Source organism: Lactuca sativa, chromosome 2 (assembly GCF_002870075.4).
Source record: "Lactuca sativa cultivar Salinas chromosome 2, Lsat_Salinas_v11, whole genome shotgun sequence".
Taxonomy (NCBI): domain Eukaryota; kingdom Viridiplantae; phylum Streptophyta; class Magnoliopsida; order Asterales; family Asteraceae; genus Lactuca; species Lactuca sativa.
In genome coordinates this window covers 142,389,352-142,412,849 of record NC_056624.2, presented here as the reverse complement: position 1 = coordinate 142,412,849, position 23,498 = coordinate 142,389,352, and the positions used below count along the sequence as shown (strand labels likewise).

Below are 23,498 nucleotides of genomic sequence, written 5' to 3'. Positions count from 1 at the left end.
CTAATAAAAGATTGGGTTAATGTTGGTTGGTAATAAGTAACAAAAATTGAAATAATCAAACTATACATATGATTATATGTAAAAGATGTATTACTGTTAACTGAATCTTTTTTTGTGCTATCCTTTTCGTGTTGTTCGTGCTTATTAGGTTATGTGGCCAAATTATATATGCAAATCAAGTGTCCAATCAAATGCCTGAAGGAGATTATGATCATATAGAGCTTTCTGGTATATGATTTTTTTATGCAACAAGATAAAAAAGATAATAATGCTACTATGAGTCTATGACTTGTACTCTTTCATTAATGATTGTAGTCTTGTACATTGCACATGATTTGAGCACCATTTTTCTATCAGTAGTATGGTCGGGGGGACCTTGAACCCTTGTCGATGTCCATTTCTCCCTTCTCACATTTGTATTAATCACCCAAAAAATGAAAATACTTAATAAAGTGGGAAGGAAAACTTCTTAGCAAACACTTTGAAAGGGTTCTATTGACTTTGAACCTCTTTTTACATGTGTTTTTGGTGTCTTTTTTGCTTGACACACATCATTGAAACGCTATGGTGAACAAAATTTGAATTCTTTAGAGAATTGATCTTATCATTAATACCCTCATATACCGTATAGCTTTAGGATATCCTATAGAGCCATTTTCAACACCAACGTCAAAACACGTTTTTTATATGGGTTTTAGTAGATTTTTTTTTTTTTTTTTGATCCAACACATAATTATCAAAAGCGTTACGTTGAAAATTTTTTGTTTTAAATGGTTTAATTGAACAAATATTATTTATTTTAATATGTTTAATAATAAATTAATTAACATATTTGCATTATATATACTTTTGTATTATTAATTATCAATTATAATACGCAATTGTTAATTTCTAAAACCTTTATTGCATGTTGAAAACTTCATAAATTTTAAATGCAAATTAAAAGTTTTGTAACGCAAAACGACAATGGGCGTGTTTGGCACGGAGCTTTTGGAAGCGTTTGGGAGCTTCTAACTTTTAGCTTTTGACAAAACGCTCTAGTTTAAACAAAAAGTTTCGTTTGGCAGTACGAGCGTTTAGCTTTTAGTTTTATCAAAACGCTCCGATTCTAAAAGCTACTTCATGTAGCTTTTAACAAAACGCTCCGGAGTTTTTAAAATCAATTTCCATAATTACCCTTAAAAATATATTTATATACTTTTTTATTTTTAATCAATTGTCATTTTATGTAATTTTATATATTTCAAAAGCTTCCAGCTACTTTTGCCAAACATTCATATAACAAATAAAAGCTACAGCTTCCTGCTACAAGCTACCAGCTACCCGCTATCAGCTAACCGCTACCCGCTACCAGCTACTTTTGCCAAACACGCCCAAAAGCTCGTAACACGTAAGTGATTCAGTCCACACATATTTTGATATTTGCATGTACCAATAGAAGATCATAAATACCGTCGATCTAAATTCGAGAGTACGTATTACAATTGATGAGGATTCTGACAGTCGCCGGAGAAGAACCCCAAGTTCAAGAAATGAGGCGAGCAGAGGTAGCGATCATCAACCACCATCCCAGTCATATCTCCGTCGTAATTCTCGCCATCTCCATGCCGCAACGGCCAATCCTCGACGACTACATCCAATCACGCATCGCCAACAAACAAATCCGATTCATCCAGCTCCACCATGTTGACTCGCCGCTGCCAGATCAGTACAGCTCCGGCATCGAGTTTATTTCTCGTTATATAGAAAATCATAAACCCATAATCAAACAAACACTCAACAACCTCCGAACTACTGTTTTTCCATACTCGCATTAATTTATAGTGTAATTTAAATTAGTGGAATGGAACACCATTCTTTTCTACGCATAGATTCTTTTTTGCCACATTTCCTATTTCTAATGTTGCCATTTTAAGATTTAACACCTTATGAATTATACTAGTTAATAACATGTATACAAATAGAGATTTCAACTTGAAATGTAAACTTTACGTACATCAAAAAATTGTTTTTTCAGTGAAGGTGGAAAAGTTAATATGTAAGTCCCTTTTGTGAACGGTCTTGGGTAAAAATGGTAATTGAGGCACTTATAGAACTTACATGTTTTTTTCATTATTTTGAAACAAGGAATTTAATGATTAATAATCCACTTAGATATAAAAAAGTAGTTACCATATTATCATCCCTTCTTTTTGTATGTATTATCCTCTATATTAGGAAAAGGAAATTAACAATTCAAAATCTTATTGTTGTCCACATGTAAAAAAATTCAAATCCTAATGAAGAAAATAACAACATAGTGAGATTGAATATATATATATATATGTGTGTGTGTGTGTGTGTGTGTGTAATTGAAGAAAAAAAATCATGAATGCATGCAATTTCATTTTGTTAACACTATTAAGATGAGTACTACTGGTTTTGTCTATGTTGTTGAAAGTTAGGATGGTTCTGTTGGGGATTATGCTACATATGTACCATACTAGGTTGTTGTTGAATCTCTTTTCATATGTTGTTTTTTTGTAATTTTAGTAGGTCAATAATCAAGCTGCTCAAAAAAGAATCTACGCTTTCTTTAATTTTTGCAATCAGATTGACAATCGATTGATTTTGTTAGGTAAACGCTAAAACTTTAATTTATAAAAAGTCGGAAAAAAGTGAAAAGGCATTATTAAAGGAAAGAAATAGTAATGTACTTTTCAGTTATATGTTTATTATAGCATCTTACTTTTATTTTTTTCTTTTTATTTGAGCATGTTACTTTGAAATATCAATTACATATATTTTAATAACCTTCTATATTCATCTTTAATAGTAACATCAGATTGAACCTTTAATGTGCCAAAAGACACTTGTAGACACCACTCATGTATGAAAAAGGAATAATGAATTACTAATAAAAATTAGGGGAAAACTATATGCGCTTTCTGAATTTTACATGTAAATTTTACCACATCTTGGACCGACTCTTTTGATGGCAAGAAACCAGTTATCCAAGTTTTTCCAAAGGATATGAAAATAATGTCATCACTTGAACAACTTCTTAGATTTTAGAATTGCTTCTTGTAGCAAGCCAAAGGTGCATGAAATAGCATCTTACTTTTGTTTATTTACTGTTTGTAGCGTTGATGAGGGTTTTGAGATTCTTTCACTCATCCAAATTATAGAGGAGTTTTTTTTAATCTTCCTAAACGTTTGTAGATTTCTGGGGTCACTCTCTTGGTTTTTGTTCGAAAGCGTACAATTATATTTCAGTCAAAGACGCATTTCCACCTTGCATTCAAAATAAATTAGTCAATTATTATGGTGAATTTGTAGCCATGAGAGTTATCCAAATATATGTGTTGAATTTGTTAAATGATTATTTCTTATATTTATTTTCTAGGCTTTCTCATTTAATATCGTCTAGCCCCCGCGACGCGGGGGTACATCCCTAATTTTTTTTATTATATTGTTATGAATTATCATTATGAACTTACAGACAAAACAACTATATTTATAAATTATTTTTTTTATTATTATTATTGGTCAATAGTTACCATAAAATTTTGTTAAGAATTATTTTAATATTTTTCACCCGTAGTGTCTACGGGTTATAACCTAATATTTAATAAAGTGGGAAGGAAAACTTCTTAGCAAACACTTTGAAAGGGTTCTATTGACTTTGAACCTCTTTTTACATGTGTTTTTGGATGTCTTTTTTGCTTGACACACATCATTGAAACGCTATGGTGAACAAAATTTTGAATTCTTTAGAGAATTGATCTTATCATTAATCTATCTTTTCTAATAAATAAAACCTAAAAATAACACGTGTTAATTTTTTAGAATGTCTTTTTGACACGTGACATTTTTCTATGATTTTTATTATTTTTTTTTTTATGGTAACAAATCAAATTCAATTCAAATTCAAATTTTGAAAATACAAAATCATATCATAATAACATTATTATGTTTATTTTGTTTAACAAATTAACTCATAATTACTTACAAGCGACGATATCTTTGTTTTTTTATATTTATTATTTTTTATCTATATAAAAATTTTAAATATACCGATCATGGTTTCCACCGGTTATAACCTAGTACCCTCATATACCGTATAGCTTTACGATACGTATAGAGCCATTTTCAACACCAACGTCAAAACATGTTTTTTATATGGGTTTTATTACTTTTTTTTTTTTTTTTTTTGATCCTACACATAATGATCAAAAGCGTTACGTTGAAAAAATTTTGTTTTAAATGGTTTAATTATAAATGTACAAAAATTATTAATTTTAATATCTTTAATAATAAATTAATTAACATATTTGCATTATATATACTTGTGTATTATTAATTATCAATTATAATACGCAATTGTTAGTTTCTAAAATCTTTATTGCATGTTGAAAACTTCATAAATTTTAAATGCAAATTAAAAGTTTTGTAACGCAAAACAACAAAAGCACGTAACACGTAAGTGATTCAGTCCACACATATTTTGATATTTGCATGTACCAATATAAGATAATAAATACCATCGATCTAAATTCCAGAGTATGTATTACAATTGATGAAGTTTCCCATAGTCGCCGGAGAAAAACCCCAAGTTCAAGAAATGAGGCGAGCAGAGGTAGCGATCATCGCAACACCGTCCATGGGTAACCTTATACCGGCCGTGGAGTTTGCAACCCACCTCATCAACCACCATCCCAGTCATATCTCCGTCGTAATTCTCGCCATCTCCATGCCGCAACGGCCAATCCTCGACGACTACATCCAATCACGCATCGCCAACAAACAAATCCGATTCATCCAGCTCCACCATGTTGACTCGCCGCCGCCAGATCAGTACAGCTCCGGCATCGAGTTTATTTCTGGTTATATAGAAAATCACAAACCCATAATCAAACAAACACTCAACCACCTCCAAACTACTGTTTCCGACTCGGAACCGGTGCCACTCGTTGGATTGTTCATCGATATGTTCTGCACTTCCATGATCGACGTCGCCAACGATCTCAACATTCCGTGTTACCTTTTCTTCTCGTCTCCGGCGGCGTCTCTTGGCTTTATGCTCCACCTCACAACGTTGCCAGCCACCGAGTCTTTCGTCACCGAGTTAGCAGTACCTAGTTACGCCAATGCGATTCCGTCGAACATCTTTCCATCGTTCTGTATCAAAAAAGAAGAATTTGGTTACTCGACGTTTGTACGTCACACCCTTAGATACAAAGAGACCAGGGGTATCATTGTAAATACGTTTCAGGAGCTCGAACCCTACGCGCTTGACTCTTTCTCTTCCAATTACATGGATTTGCCTCCAATATACCCGGTTGGACCGATTATCGACCATGTTGGACCGGCTAAGTGGCATTCAAACCGGTCTGGGCATGAAAAGACCATCGAATGGCTCGACCGGCAGCCTGAATCATCAGTTGTTTTCCTGTGTTTTGGTAGCATGGGGACTTTAACCCCGGTTCAGGTGAGAGAAATAGCTAAAGGTTTGGAGCGAGCCGGGTACCGGTTTTTATGGGCATTACGTGAACCGGCGAAGGCGAAGCTAAAGCTTCCAAACGATTATGAAAATCTTGACGAGTCTTTGTTTCCAGATGGGTTCATTGATCGAACTGCTGAGATAGGATTGGTGTGTGGGTGGGTCCCACAGGTGAGTGTGCTGGCACACAAATCGATTGGTGGGTTTGTCTCCCATTGTGGCTGGAACTCAATCTTGGAGAGTATATCGTATGGTGTACCGATTGCCACGTGGCCTTTATATGGAGAGCAACAATTGAATGCTTTTGAAATGGTACGAGAGCTGGGATTGGGTGTGGAGATAAGGTTGGATAGTAGAGATAAGGGTGGTGATCTGGTGTTGGCGGAGGATGTGGAGCGAGGTGTGAGGGAGTTGATGGACGGTGGTGATGGTGAGTTGAGGAAAAAGGTCAAAGAAATGAGTGAGAAGAGCAATAAAGCTTTGATGGAAAATGGTTCTTCGTTTAAAGCTCTTGGGGATTTGATTGATGTTCTTCTATCCAACATATAAAATACCTGATTTGGAATGTTTGCAAGGGTAATTTATTTGTCAAATCTGTTCTGTTTTATTAACATAATATATTGGTGTATAAGCTATAAGAAAATCAATTTTATGAGTAGATTCTATTTGGTATTATTTAGTTACAATTGTATTAAGAGAAAATGTTGATGCATTTGACAACATTCTATGTCTTACATGTGAAATTGTATTCTCGATTGAGAATGGTTCAGTAAGTTGTAACAGGTCGATTTGATTAGAGATGATCTTAAAGAAAAAAAAAAAAAAGACTAATACTCAATAAAGGTTAAGCCCTATCTCTTGAGGAAACCATGCCTTAAGGAGCTCAGACTTAAATTGGCAGACAGACCTCTCCATGACTTTTGCTTGTAATGTAGCTCCTTGTATTTTATAGCCACCTTCACCTTTCCCGGTTTCTTACACCAATCGATATGGGATGGACCAAAGCACCTAAAAAAAATTATTCACCTCACTTCCTTACTTAGTAACTAACAATTTAATTGAAATTTTTTAATTAAATTTAACAAATGCTATACAATTACAACCCGTCTTTGTTCAATGGATATAAAACACCCACACTTTAGCACCTGGATTACAGGATTTTTGAATTATTTTTTTCATGTCATTTTTCTTGTGTGTTTCATTTTCTTAAATTTAAAATCCACATTTTACTAATGTAAGGTATATAATTATATTAAATTTTTGAATAAATGTTCGATAGTTGTTTATTTCCTTTGTGTTTCAAATCTTTTAGAATTAAAGCTTAAATCATTGATATCACGCATAGACATCCAATTGATTATGTCACTCTAACTTTGTATTAAACTTTTATTAAATTTATTTTTAATAAACTTGTAGTACATAAGTTTCACATCTTTTTTATATCATATATAACTTGAAATGATTTTTGTTAATTTCTCAAAAAGAAATGTTTTTCTAGGCTGCATGGTACGCCTAATGGTTCTTTATTTAAGAACATCCTTTGGGAAGCCTTTGTTTCCGCCGTGTGGTTCAATTAGGAGATGCTCTTCAGTCGGTTGTTGTTACAGATTATATTTGGTCGTTTAATGGCAACCATTGATTTTCCACATGTCATTGAAACTAATATTCCTAGTATGTATAAATAAATTAGCTTGTAATTGTAATAGGAATATGGTTGCCATTTATGTTACATTCATTAATGAATTTTTAGGTGTTGGGTGTAAATAAGGTAACTTAGGTTTGAAGAATGCCCATGAAAAAAGTTTCTATGCCTCGCCGCTGAAATATGTGGAAAATATGTTGAGTTGGTGTCAAATAGTTGATGCATGTTTTTCTTTTATGTTATAAATGTTATAGGTTATTAAAGGAGATTTAGTTGTTTTTTGCAGTTCGGTTCTGTATGTGTTTTTTGCAGACACTTGTGTGAACGTAGCATCAGACCGATTTTCTTGATTTAATCTCAAAGAAGGATAATAATTAGTATGTGTTTCGTTAGTCTGTTTCTAAAATTTATTAATTGGATATGTAAAAAATTAAAGGTAATACATTAATAGGTTTGTTTATAGTGTATAATTAATGGTATACTAGAAAAGTGGCCCCGCGTTGCCGGGAGTCGAATTCAATTAAACCATTTCCAAAAGGGGTTTACATGCACTACATGGTTGATTGATTATTCGGGAGGGAAAAAATGTTTAAAGGGTGAAGCCGATTGACTTTGGAATACAGAAGATCATAACAACAATAAAGTAGCAGAGGTGTATTTGTCACCAATATTAAGAGCTGACATTACAATTTATTCATTCATATGAAGTCACAGCTTTCCGTTATCACATTCACACCAACTAAAGAGAAAAAGAAAACAGAGTACTAAATTACCTTAGCTTCTATTTCAACATAATACTAACCAAGGGTCAGTGGCGAATCTAGAACCAAAAACCACATGGTTTCTTATGTAAATAAAAATAAAATGTGTAGGTCTTTTAGCAAAACTAGGTAGGTTTTTTTAACAAAAATAATATTTTTTCTATATACATTTGTTGCATTAAAAAAAGGTAGGTCCTAGGACCTACCTTGTATAAACATAGCTACGCCCCTGTCAAGGGCAGTTTGGAGATTTAATAGTTCGATATTTTTTGCATCTACTTCCTTATTTAAATCATTAGTGATTTCCTTGGACTTTAAAAGTTCGTTGTTATTTATCAGCTTAAGATCTTCTACCTGCTGGAATTTTCTGTAGAGAATGTAAGAAACATAGTCAAATGACTGAAATTGAAGAAATACACCTTAGCCGATTACTTGTGCTTCTTTCTATGTCTTTCATTCGTATCACCATGAAAGGCAACGAAGCATAGTTTAACTATGTAGTTGTCCATATACCCCAGTCCTCAATATTTACTGAATAGTGGCCGTATTCAACGAATTACATCTTTCCAACAAATCTTATGTAAATTCAAACCAAATATAAAGATTATACATCGGTTACACGAATCTTTTATGAAAAAATTAAAAGAAAATATATAGGATGTGGGCACACATAATAAGAAAATATATTTAAAGAAACCTGTTGAAAAAAATACAAATAAAATTAAAAAAAATAAATATCTTACCCACCTTCGCAAAGTTGAGATCGGAACCAACTAAAAGGATCCTAGAATCAGACTTGTAATGAACCAATGGTATATTGAATTATTGATTCTATATATTTATTCACTCACATAACCATCACCTCCACATGCTAACCACAAGGGAATCTCAATATTAAGGTCATGGGTTAAGGACTTCCATGAAACCTTGTAATAATATTAAACTAAACAAAAGTGCTAATTCATTGATCAATTAATATAGAAGATTAGATATAGTTAAATAGTATACACGGGGAATTTTCGTCACCAACTCTTAAAATCAATACGTTTACCAAAAAAACTGTATGTAGGAGTAGTTTGGTCAAAAACTATAAAATCATTAATAATTTTTTACCCAAAAAACATTATATATGGGCATTTTGGACAAAAACCATTTAAATCATTATTTTTTAATAAAAAAATAAAAGTATATAGGGCCATTTTCATCAAAAACTCTTAAAATAACTATTAAAAAAAGCAGTATGTAGGGGCGATTTGGTCAAAACTGTTAAAATAATTTTTTTTAATCTAAGAAACAGTATGCATGGACATTTTGGACAAAAAAAATGTTAAAATCATGATTTTTTTACTAAAAAAACAGTATATAGTGGCATTTTGGTTAAAACTATTAAAATTATTATTTTTTTAATAAAAAAAACAATATGCATATCCATTTTGGACAAAAACCGCTAAAATCACTATTTTTTACCAAAAAAAATGTGGTGTCAGTTTTGACAAAAACTCTAATATAATAAAATTACTTATGTTCACCTGATCGAACACTTCCAAAATCATCTTCTAAAAATTACACTTTTTCTGCCCGAATCCTTTCGTGGGTACGCACGTTTAATTTTATTATAACCAAATCAATCATTAAGACATGCCTTTCGAAAAAGCTATAAGTGGATCAGCTCAAAAATACAAATAAAAAAAATATATAGTATGAAAGACATAACTTTATGAATGTTGACAGTTAGTAGAACTAAGCTGCATGAAATCCTGCTGAAAATAGAACTAAATTAGGTTTAAATTTTCTTGAAAGACGGATCAATATATGGTTACACGCTGCAATATAATCTGCATACGAACATCTAGAGGTGGTGTACATAATAATCATGCTAAGGCCAGAAGTTGGCATGTGAGATAGGTTGTATTCCCTGCACAATAATAACCCAATCCTCAATTCATTACCAATTTACCAACATGGATAAAAGGAAACAAAACAGATAACAACGATAAGATCTAACAACATGGAAATGATGAATACCTTGGCAGATAAACGCTTTCTCATGAAGCTTAATAAAGGTGTTAATAGCAGCTCCTGAAAAAAATTAAGAAAAAAGTGACCGAAGAAATATTGGATGATTAATATCATGTTACTGAGTAAATATGTATAATTAAATATACCTTTAGACCAAATAGTAGCACATAGAACATTCACAGTTAACAATCTAAACATAGTTACAATTTGATAGAATATCATCTTAGAACTTAGATGTTCATCAAGTGTGAATTGTTCTTTCACTTTTGTAATCACATTTATTTGAATAAGAGTTACAGGTAAATGGAAAAAAAAGGACCTTGTAGCATCCGGGATTTTCCAGGTATTAGTATTATTCATCCTAATTGAAGTGTAGAATGGTTTGGTTTGGGCTTTGACTTTGGGCCTTGCTAATGGGCTGAGGAAGCCACTTACGCGGGGCATACATTGCCATGTACGTCCAATGTACTCGTGGAAAGGAAGCATAGAGGCCAAGCATGTATGTCAAGCGTACCAGGAGTACGCCCAGCGTACGTGTGTAGCTCCTTAAACCCTAAAATTTAGGGTTTACTCCCTATATAAAGAACATTACCCCTGTTTGTTCAGCCACCCTTCACCCTTATACAGCCTCCACAAAAACCCTAGCCTACTTTTGTGTGTTCTTGTGAATTGGGAGTTATTTGAGAGTATTTTGGTGTAGTTTTGGTGCTTTGGAAGAGAAAGGGACTTGAAGAAGGAGCAAGGATCCACCAAGAGCTTGTAGATCCAGAAGATTAGCACCATTCCTGACTTATTTGAGGTATCAAGTTCCAACCTTGGCCATTATATTCTTAGATTTGTTTATGGGTTGTTTAAAGTTACTTTTGGACTCCGTTGTTGAGGCTTCTTGCATCTTAATGAGTTCACACCATAATAGTTATCCTTTTGGGCTCTAAGAGTCATAAAAATCAGACCTTGATAGTTAAGCCACAACCATGCAAGTGTTAGTAGGTCTTAAAGTTTGTTAAAAGGACCAAAATCATGTTTTGACCCCAACCATGCATGCAAGCACATAAAGTTTGTGACTTTATGGTTTAGGAGGTCTTAAAGGACCTGTATCTGCATTTTGGACGTAAAGACTTAACGGATTAAGTCATAAATGAAGTCCCAAAGAAGTTGGCCAGTACCCTGGGCGTACTCCCTGGTACACCGCGCATACGGGGTCAACTCCCTGTTCTGGTCAAGGCCAACGTACGTTGGGCGTACGTGCCAAGTACATCGCGCGTACGCATGCAAAATGAATGTTTTGGGCTTTTGGGCCTTAAGAGAATGGGCCTGGACTTTTGGGCCCCATAGCCGACTGTGAAGTATAAGTTTGGACTTGGGAATCTGGAATTAGAGTATTGGGCCTATTGGGCCATGATTGGACCCTTTGGAATTATTATATTAGGACTCGGAACTTTTTAGGCCCATTTGAGGGTTAAGGCCCAATTCGGAAGTTGGGCAATTAGTAGTTCCTTAGGGATTCCTTGATGAGCCATGGGAGGGCTGGGCTTAATAAGCTAGAATTGGGACTTATGAATGTTCGACTCAGACGAAGGGGTAAAATGGTCATTTTACCATAAGTGGCGTTATAGATGCTGACTAAGTATTATTATGATTATGATAGCCAGGAGTCATCAGAGCGGCTGTTAGAGGTTACTTCCCGTGAGATCCGACACTCAGCTTTTCGAGGTGAGTTACCTTCCAGTAGAAGTGGGTCTAAGGCCACAATGTCGGCCCACTGGTAGGAGATTGTAGTTAGATGATTTTCTGTGTGATAATTGTCTGGTGTGCCATTATCTGTTATGTTCTATGTGCCAGCATGTTATGATTTTATATGGTAGTGGTAGGGGTGAAATAGTCTCCGATATCCGGTTAAAATAGACCGAAGGGGAAGGACAACACCCAAATATGCTAGGCAGTTATCCGGTTGGAATAGAACGAAGGGGAGGCCAGCACCCAGATATGCTATGCAGCTATCCGATTGAAATAGACCGAAGGGGAGGCCGACACCTAAATATGTATGGCGTGTTATGCTATTGTATGGTATGTGTTATGATGGGGGAACTCAATAAGCTTCGTGCTTACAGTTTTAAGTTTCGTTTCAAGTACCTCCTCAGCAAAGGGGAAGGAGTCGGTGTGGTAGCTGCACATCACATTCACACATGATTCCGCACTTTGAGATCTATGGGATTGTACTCTGATTTTATTACTATTTTATTATATGATTTTGAGACATGTTATGATGGTTTATGGATTTATTTGATATTGACAATGTTTTCAGTAAACGATTTTATAATTTACTTTGGACTCAAAATTTGGGATGTTACAAACCTACGATGAATCAATTCTGCCTATTTCCTTGTCCAGATCAGAACTAAAAAGAGACCTAAAGCCAAATGTTAAACGTAGTTATAGTCCCAAATTCCAAAGAAAGATATTAAAAAAAAGACTTACCTCTGAAGCATGTTTTTGAGGGTCATTCCTTGTCTAGACCATAGCAGAACTAAAAAGAGACCTAAAATCAAATTTAAAACGTGGTTATAGTCCCAATTCCGAAGAAAGATATTTAAAAAAATGAAGACTTACCTCTGAAGCATGTTTTCGAGGTTTGGTGATGGAAGGCGTTAGGAACAAACAAAATCAAATCCGTCAAATTTAAACCCTAACTGGTGTTGTGAAGACCTAAAATGGAGAGGACAACTCGGCTACAATAAATCAAAGGCGTCAAGTTTTAGAGAAGGTAAAGACAGAACAGAAGCAACGGCAAATTATGGAGACCAGAAATTAGAAAGCAACGGAAGAAAGACCAGAAAATTAGAACTCTGTGTCGGCTCTTCCCTAGCCGACACATCTATCCCTGCTCTTCCGAGAGCCATCTGGTCTAATCGCCTCTTGAGTACAAATAAGCAAGAAAAAGGAAAAGCCGATGACTTTCTAATCAAAGATGCAAAAGTTTAAGACCCCCCCCCCCCAACGAACAGCAACACATATGGTGGCTGACGACGGCCAACAAAGGTGGAGGCAGTCAATGATCCATCATTGGTAGGCGGTGGGAGGATCTACACATAACCAAACATGTTGGAGGAGATATGACCAGAGTTGAGGACGGGGCTAATGTGGGCGATGACCTCCAATCTATTTAACGGAAAAAACAGAGCAAGATGTTGCAGGTGGTGGTGCTTCGGCAAAGCACAGAGCAGCTGAGAAGTGGTGGAAGTAGCAGAAGTTAGAAGAAGGGAGGAGACTTGATTTGGGGAGGATAAAGTGAGCGGTGGTGGAAACATTGGGAAGTAAAATCTGAGAGCAAACTAAAGTAACCGAGAGATAGGCGGTAAAGAAGAATGACACCAATCTTAATTTGACTGGCTTACAAAGACGGTGAAAGGCAGATAGGACTAACATGTGTGTAACTCTAATTTTAAAAATAGCCTAAAAGGACCTCCTAGAAAGAAAAGTAGAAAACAGACGAAATTTAACATACAAATATAAATAAGGGACTAACTTTCGACAATTGCCTAGGAACTTTCTTGTTCGTAACTTAAGACATTTTTAATATATATATATATATATATATATATATATATATATATATATATATATATATATATATATATATATATATATATATATATAAATTACCTTATTATAATAATGTATCTACATGTATTAAAAGGCTTGGAAAAAGTTAGCAAGAAGAAACAGGTAGTTCATCAAGGATTTTGCATCCCCTCATTCCAATTTTTTCTCGTTTTATGATTGCTATTACAAAACCAATTTAATGAAACAGAGACAACTAAATCAAACATGAGCTCTTTCTTGTACTTCACGTTGCCAAAAACAATCACGTTCTGATGTGTCCACAAAACCCATATCAAAGTAACACAAATTGTCTCCATGATCAGCCTATAGAACCGAGCTGTCCATTGACCATCAATGTAACGACCCAACTTTTCTCAATAAATATTCTAGGGATTATTAGAGTTTTCTATAAAAATGTGAAAATTTAAATCTCAAAAACACTTTAAATCCCAAGTTATAATCAGGTTTACAATAGATCCTAACCATAATTTAAAGCAACAAGGAAATATCAAGTATAAAAAATAATTCTAGTCCAAGTCCTTGTGCTCCTATCTCCTACGTACAACGACTACTACTTGAACCTGCAAAACATGAAAATCTACAACATCATACCATAGGTTTAGTGAGTTACATCACACTCTATTTTCATGAAATCATACTCTACTTTCAAACGTTTTTAGGCTTGATAAGTGTCACACCCCCGGCCGCCAGCGGAAACGTCGAGGTGCACGACGTAAATCAGTAATCATGGTTATTGAACATATATTGAACAATAGAAATATAATCTTCTATTATTACCGAAATAGAAATTATATTGACAATGACTATTGATAAATCACTACACACACCTAACAGATCGACATTTACAATGATAGAGTAAAAATAATGGAGAGTCTTAAGCGAACACTTCCGACCTGCTAAATAACCTTAGAATACATGCATTAAAATATGTTAACAAAATTGTTGGTGAGCTCCACAAGTTTTGACAAAAAGTATTTTTATAACAAAAAATGTTTTATAAAATTTATCTGGTGACCAGCTTTTATAAATACGCACTTTTTCTATCAAAGGTATAAAATAATTGAGTTATAAAAATGTATTTGGGCTCATTCATAAATACTATTTGTTCAAATCCAAAAGTACAAAATCTGGAAAAATACGCATAAGTAATTCAGACTTATATCAAAATTATACAGTTCCCATGACCAAAATGTTTTTATATAAGGATTTTGAGTGTCAATTTATATAAAATAAAGTCATATAGCATCTTGTGAAAAACATAAAATAACCAACTTTACTCTAGAAACCTTGTACAAGCATTTGTATAGTTTATATGTAAAACTAATAAGCTTCAGTTGATCTCTTGATATGTATGGATTAATTATCTTTGACCTCGACTGTATGCGAGTTGGGATGTATGAATGTGGTGTGAAATCAGATTCTCCTATGTGTGTGGATATCAATGGTTGAGATCTAGTAATAGAGTTTAAGTTAGTCGGAGTATCGAAGGACTATGCAGTCCTTAGTTTCTAGCATATTTCAAGTGGGGGAGAGTGGAACCTCGCAGCAGGAAGACTTTGTGCCAAGATTCGGTTCCAATCAGATTTCTCTAAGTTCCAGATTTTTACGCAACTGTCAAATCTTATGGTTTCGCGGCAAGCTCATCGTCAGCTGTTGGACTTTCCCTTCGATTCGTATTAGTCTTGGTTGTGATTGTTGGATTAGGTGTCTAAGCCCATAACTATAACCGGTATGTACTTGACCCGATAATAGCATGGTCCATTTAGGTTGTAACACTCTGGAACAATTTGATAGGATGGATACTTGATAAAGAGGTTATTGTGATTTATTAATATATTATAAGTATAATATATTAATTAAGGAATCACATTATTTAATTAGTATTGATCAAGAATTAATTTGGTATTAATTTAGTGATGAAAAGAAACGAATTAAAGTTATAGGGACTGATTAAGTAAACCAGTAAGACTTCTTATTTGGGCTCATGACTCATGTTGATTAAAGTTGGACTAAACCTATGTGAAAGTCCATAAAGGTTTAGCCTAAAAGACTAAGAAATATGAAGAGTCATTAGGGTTTGCATGGTTGTAATCGTAAGATATATAAGAAGACCCTAACACCTAAAATCGCACCCCTATGCACACTAGTTGTAGCTAGCCGATTTTGCTCTCCCAAACCTCTCTCTCAAGTCCATTTTCTTGTTCTTGGTTTGTTATAATACATTTGAGGCATCACACTTGAGGTGCTAGGCTCCTAAAGGTCAAAGACAAGGAAGCTATTACACAAGGTATTCTTCTAACTGTTTTTATGATTTAAATGCTACCTTGCATGTTAGTTTAGGCTTCATGCTTTGGAAAAATGTTTATTGAATGTATAATTAGAGAAAAATTAGATCCAACGCATTAGGGTTGTATATGCACCATAGGAATGCTAGAGTACATAAAACCCAACAGTGGTATCAGATACATGGGTGTTTTCTATTGTATTGATGCAATTATGTAATTTTAAAAGCTGAAAAAACTGCATTTCGGGATTCTACCAGGGCCAACTCGCCGATTCCATCTATGAACTCGACGAGTTGGATGAGATTTGCCATGAACTTGACGAGTCTATAATGGAACTCAACGATTTGATGCATCTTATGACAAAATTTTTGAGTTTTTGGCCTGATTTGGATTAGGAACATTACCACAAACTGTTTAGGTTCATAAAATTCGGTTTTAATGATATGGTAATGTTTATCCCCATCCAAAAACATGAAGTTTGTCAAATTTTAAGATAATTAATTGATTTTGTTAAAAACTAATTATTGGTAAAATTTGAAACTATCCTGAATATGAACTAGGTCAAATTGGTAAATGATGAATTATATGATAATTGGATTAGTTTAATTTGATCTAAATGTTTTTTGGAGAGTTACAAAACTTTTTATTAAGTTTTGAAATTCTAAAAGTTTTTAAGGAGTTACAATATTTATCATCAAATTTGCAACTCAAAAGTTTTTTTTGAAGAGTTCCATAAGTTATGGAACTTGATAAGTTTCATCTTCATAAAACAAATTAATTACTTAAGTTATGGAGTTCAAAAGTTTTTCAAGAATTAAAAAACTTTCCCTCAAGTTTTATGTAACGCTCTAAAAATTTTAACCAATTTAAACTTTTCAAAAACAACCCATATTCATTAAATCATGACAAAAAGGTTTTCAATACATTTATTATCAGAGTATTCCCATAACCATTTCATAAAACATAAACATGAGGAGCAGTATGATCACGCCTTTGCCTTGCCATGGTCTTCTGAAGTACCTGAAACATTAAACCATAATTGTAAGCCCGAAAGCTTAGTGAGATACCCCAAAAGTACCAACTATACCATAATCATAACATATCATATCATAAACAGAACAGAACATCCATGCACTTCGGGTCTACTGTGTGACTGGTTCGCCGCACCGGGCCTACAGTCCACCTGGTCCACCCTCCGAGTCTGGTCATATACATCGAGTCTACAATGTGATTGGTCCGCCCGCACCGGGCCTTCAATCCACCCGGTCCACTCTCTGAGTCTACAGTATGACTGGTCTGCCCGCACCGGGCCTTCAGTCGGCCTGGTCCACTCCCCGAGCCTCGGCACGTCTGGTCCACCCTCTTGGGACCTACAGCCTATCCAGGCCGCTCGCTGGGCCTTCGGGATAACCGGTCCGCCCTGGGTATGTTGGCCTACAGCACAAAGCAGGACCCGCCTCAACCCAACCCTAGTCCAACAACGATGTGCACATAAACACATAATCATATAGCAGTTCACAACTAATCAACCAATCTAGCATATCACATACATAGCATATCCCTACCAGGATACTAACCTAACCGGTCATTAGCATAGCATCATCCTATGAACCAGGATACCGACCCTAACCAGGTCTCTAACATATACCATCCTAACTACCAGGATGCACAGATAGCAAATCAATAACATAACAACAACTACCCGGGTTTCCATCCGATAAAGGGTCAGCCTTGGTGCCATAGACCCTGTCGATATAGTGAGGATAACTCACCTCGCAACTGCTAACTGAAGAAATAAGGTCATGCTGCTCCAAACTCCGACACGAACTTCACCACTGGTCAAAACCAAATAACCAAAACCAATAATTACCAAAATAACCCTGGAAGTCAAACTGGTCAACCCTTGGTCAAAGTCAAAGTCCTCAGTCAAAGTCAAAATTCCTGACTGACTCTACTCGCCGAGTCAACTCGCTGACTCGTCGAGTCCCTATGCTCTGAAAACTCCCATATCGCGACTCAAATCGCCGAGTCGCCCCAAGACTCGTCGAGTCCAACTACTCTGAATCACTTCACGCTCAACTCACCGAGTCATCCCTCGACTCGCCAATTCACCGTTCAACCCGAAAAGGTTAAGACTCCTCGACCAGACTCGCCGAGTCCAAGTCACATTCAACAGACTCGCTGAGTTGTTCTTCCAACTTGTCGAGTTCCTGCCTATCTCCATCCAACTCGCCGAGTCCACCCATGCGACTCGCCAAGTATCTCTGGCTCTTAACCCATGCATTGGTTTTCTAAGCCATGTTCGGGCTCCCAACCATAGATCTACTCCTCTACAACCCACCCATCACGTAAAGTGGCAAACTTTACATGAATCCAAGGAGATCTAAGCATAAAACACTCTAGGGCTAGTGTTTGGGACAAAAAGGGCTTCACCAACAACTCTTAGGCACACACTTTAAGGCTTCTTGGATCCTCTCAAGTCCAGATCTGAGGTAGCAACCTCAAATCCAACCTTCAAACCCGAAATGGATTCTAAACAAGCTAAAACCCCAAATTGACAACCCAATAATAGATCTATAAGAGGAATACTCAAGGTGATGACTTGTTACCTCAGAAATGCGCCCAAGAAGGAGTAGATTTCGGATCTACACAAGCCCCTTGATGATGGTCTCCAAATCCCCCAGCTTCTTATACCAAACACTCTCTTCCAAGCTCTAACTCTTCATCAATGGAGTCACACACACAAGATGAGGGTTTTCTGGATCTCAAATGGCAGTAAAGAGGCTGAGGGTGGCTATAATGAGCTTTATATATGGCACAAACCCTGGATTAGGGTTTTTTTCTCCTTCAACACTAACTCGTCGAGTCCAGATGCCGACTTGCTGAGTTGGTCATTTAACACGCGTCCAGAATCACGACTCGACTCGCCGAGTCTATCCATTGACTTGCCGAGTTGACCTTCTTATTTACACTTTAGCCCTTCAACTATAATTCTGAATTTCCGGGATGTTACATTTTAACAGTTAAAAAGTCACAATTAAGAAACATTGAATTCATAGAAACCCTAGGAATTTGAAAAGTTTTCAAAAATGTAACTCATAGGTTCATAACTTAAAATCAATTAAATAGTTTTACTTCGATTTAGCATCTTGATGTTTTTTGAATAAGTTCAATTAACTCTTATGGATTTTATTAATAGTTAATTAAATGTTTAATTTAAAGAGTATTATTAAATCCATAATCATATGGTTTAAGTTTAATTAAATTAAGAGTATAATTTATTAATAAATTAAACCAACAAGTATTTTAGAAGTTTAAAATACACCCTTATACTATATAAAATTAAAAGTCTAATATTATATATATATATATATATATATATATATATATATATATATATATATATATATATATATATAATTAAAAGGTCAGTCTTATCGTTAGTAGGCCTCATTCACGAAGCCGGTGTATAAGGGGGGTATAAGGTTACTGCCTATAAAATGGTGGTTTAATGGGTTTCCACTCTCACCCACCGCTTCCTTGACTAGTGGAGGGTCATTATCCGAACGGGTAGGATAGTACATTAATTCTCATTAAAAGTATAATGAAAATACTGTAACGCTCGTAGATCCGGGCTAGTCAATTTAGAGATAATAAGGGTCGAAAATGTCTTTTCGACAAAAGATTATTAGAATAAATAATCTTAACCAAGTTGTAGAATATGTCTCAAGGGTTTCGTACATATAAAGAGCGCCGAAATCCGAGTTATAACGAAGAAGTTATGACCCGTCGAAGTTTAGCGATGGAACCGACACGACACCGTGAAGACATAAATAGTGAATTTATGATAGAACGACTTTTAGCCTTAGTAATCTAAATGAAAGTCGTATAATATATTAACCTAAGAACGTCCATAAAAAGAACGCCCAAGTCTGACTTCGTATGAGGAAGTTATGATTTTTCGGCTTAGCGATGTACAGCCCAAAGTTCGAGTATTAGATCGAGCGGTTTTTAGCCGACACAACCTAAACGAGAATCGAAGATTTCGTTATTAGTAGCATAACGATAAAAAGACAGACAAAAATGGACATCGGATGAAGAAGTTATGAGATTTTAACGGACCAATCCTGTCCCGGCCTGTTAAAAATATAACTTTAAAAATAAGTTCAAAATTAGTCGACGGAGTCTAAACGAAAGTTGTAGGGTACGTTCCCGCCTACGCGTGGATATAAATAACGTCAAAAACGGAGTTCGTATGAACGAGTTATAAAATATAATAGCATATTTACGTATTAAAATAAAGTATAAATCATATATACGTACACACACATATATATATATATATATATATATATATATATATATATATATATATATATATATATATATATATATACATATGTATATATCATTAGAAAGGTATCGACGATGCGGTCATTATAAGACTAATGTTGAGTTCTTTCGACATTAGTTTAGTGCAAATATTGTTAAATCTATTTAAAATAGTATTATAAAGGGGTGTTTAGTTGTTTATATAACTATAAGGTCATTAAGTAATTATGGAGGGTAGTTTTTGTAAATTCAATTACTATAAATAAGAGGCTTGGGCTCTCATATTTCTTGCACCATTCTCTTGATTCAAGAGTCTTTCTCTCCTTATCCCCCGAGCATTTCGACTTCTCTTTCTGAAGTTTTAGTATAGTAAGGTGAGCGTTGAAGCGCTGCACGAATCTTTCTTAGAAAGATTCAGCGACGAAGTTCTGCCCCTACAAAGCCCGACTCCTAGCTAAAGTCCCCTTGTAAGTAAGTTATGCTTACCCTATTTTAAATATAGTTTATATTTAAAATTAGTATTGTTATTATAAATTTATAATAAATATTTGAGCTATTATTATGACTTATATAAGTGTCGTTATAATATCTTTTTAACTACTCGTGGTACGGGGAATCTAGTTTAAAGGGCCGCATAGGGTTGTTGGATTTCAGAAGTGCTATATGCCAAAATGGTCCTGCTCTCTGGTGTTTTATGTCTGGCCCCTGTCTGTACATAGTGGTTGGAAAGTATTGTTTAAACGCTTATATAATAATAATAATAATAATAATAATAATAAGACTAATAATTATTCACGGTAAATATTAGACTAAAATCTAGTGGTAATAATACTAGGTTTCGTCGAAGGAAATTATTTTAAAGTAAACGAAGCGTTGTCCGAGTACCGAGTCACCACCTTCTTAGGTGAGTGCATAGTCCTTTTCATCTTACACATAGATATGAAGTATTTTAATATAAATTACGTGTTGTGTGTGCATATTGTCTCAATACTTGTTGTCTATGCTGGGTGAAAGATTTTTATACATGTTTTAAATGATTTAAACTATATATGTATTTTATATCTACAAAATGTGTTGGGTAAAACATGGGTAGATGAAATAGTTTTTTTTTGTGATAACACGATGGGAGACATCAATGTTGTCAGTGATCCAGTCATCTAGTGGAGTATAGATGATGACCATGGGCGATACTAGACGGTCCGGTGGAACGCTAGTAAGCTCGTAACCTGTAGGTGTTTTTGAACTAGGTGCTCATTAGGTATTTTGAACTGAGTGTGTTCACTATGTATCTTTGAACTGAGTGTGTTCACTAGGTATTTTGAACTAAGTGTGTTCACTAGTTACTTTTGAACTAAGTGTTTACCAGATGTTTTGGACTACGTGTTCACCATTTGTAATCTATAAGCTTTGGTAACGATGGACTTCGTGCCGATTCCTTAGGATAATCCTTTGGAATGAATGAACGAAAAATAGCTGATTCTTAGGGTAGAACCTTAAGAGTAAAGAGGATAATAGGGATGGGTAATTGGGTTTAATTGCTTGATTGTTTAAACATAATAATTATATTATTGTGGGTTGAAAACCTTATGTACTCACCATGTTTCCCAACCTGACCCACTCAGTTTATTTATATCACAGGTGTTGATATGAAGTCACATTACACTGAGAGATTAAAGAGATGTAGATCACTAGTGTAAATAAATGTAAGTTATGTTTATGCTTATGTTTCTGTATTGACAATGACATCCCAAATGTTTTAAAATGAATAAAATACATTTCTTCGAAAATGTTTTAATAACGTATTTATCGTGTTTTTCTGGGAACAAATTCCGCAACATTTTTATGAAAAGAAGTACTCTGACTTTTATAAAGCATAAACAAAATCGGTCTTTTCTGGCCGTGAAAATGGGGATGTCACAAATACTAAGTAACTAAACGCTTATAAATTCCCAATCTTAGTTACTTAGGAAAAATGTGAATTTGATGCTATTCCATGAAATTGCACTTTGCACCTTGTTAAGTCGTTAGTGGAGCATGTGTGGTTAATCGACACACTAACTTGAGACTAACAAGGGTGGCAAAGGGTAGTTTGATGTTAATCATGGATCAATGGAGCATGTGTGGTTAATAGGCACACTGATTGGGTGATTTGTAACCTTGAGAGTACCAAACTAATTTACATGGTTATTCACACCTTGTTTGTGATCATCGGCATCCCAGTTATAAACTTGAGAGGGCGTAATTGAGATTAAACATGCCGTTGAAAAGTTCAATGAATCCCAAAAGATCTAGGAATTTCAGTCCATTTAAAACATAATATTCTTTTTTGTTTTTCATGGTGGAAATTGGTAAATCGTCATTTACCTACCTTCAAATATTTTGTAATTGGATTACGACATCCCTCTTCCGAATTGTAAAATATTGTGTTGGGTCCTAGCCTTAACATTTCATTTTGGGTGTTATATTAAGGACTTAAATCAACTAAACTTGAATTTTTACCTTCTAGATGTCTAGTTCAGACAACTATGGTCTTCCCGAAGCTTTTGGAAAAGGCATTCCTCATGAAGATGATGTTCGTAGAAATCATACTTCACTTCCTCCACCTCCTCCAATATTTATCCCTAACCCACAAGTTTAAAGACTTGAAAAGTTCAAGGTCACTCAAGAAATATTGGCAAGCAAACACCAAGATGGAAGGTCTGTGTGTGCACATGTCTTGGAGATGAAGTCACACATTGACAGGTTAGGAATGTTAGGAATCGATGTCTCAAGGAAGCTAGCTGTTGACTTGGTTTTTCAGTCACTCCCTGAGTCATATAGTGAGTTCATTAAAGATTACTATATGAATGACCGCAACATGACCCTTATCGATCTTACATATTTGCTAATTGTTGCTGAATCAGCAATGATTTGGCGCACCGATCAAGCAAATTTGATTGGAAGATATACTTCCCAAACTTCCTTGGACACTGACAATGGTAACATTAGAAGTCCAGAAAAGTTTTCTCTTCCCAACGAAAAGGGATCGACCATGGTCAAGTCATTTGACCAAATAGAAAAGAGAAAGGCTAAGTCAGAGATAGTCCGGTGTACCATTCCCAAATAGTCCATATGTTTCTATTGCCAAGAGAAGGGGTATTGGTTATGAAGCTGCCGAATCTACCTGAAGGATCATAAGGATGGTAAAGTCAAAGAGTTTGACTCTGCTTTAGTAAGTCCACTATCTAACTCTATTAAGTTTCTTTTTGGAGATTATTAATACATGATGTAATGTAATAACATTTTGGTGTTATTGTAGGATCAAAGAAAAGAAAGGAAGCTTAAAGGAAGAGTAAGTTGAGTCTGATCGCGAA

General features: G+C 34.9%; 1 protein-coding gene across 1 annotated transcript; it reads left to right on the top strand.

Moving 5' to 3' along the window:
* Positions 1–4,447: 4,447 nt before the first annotated feature.
* On the top strand, positions 4,448–6,161 carry LOC111887813 (UDP-glycosyltransferase 43). The gene has a single exon (XM_023883959.3). It carries the CDS (start codon positions 4,559–4,561, stop codon positions 6,029–6,031), a length of 1,473 nt encoding a protein of 490 aa, XP_023739727.1. The 5' UTR covers positions 4,448–4,558; the 3' UTR covers positions 6,032–6,161.
* Positions 6,162–23,498: the final 17,337 nt, after the last annotated feature.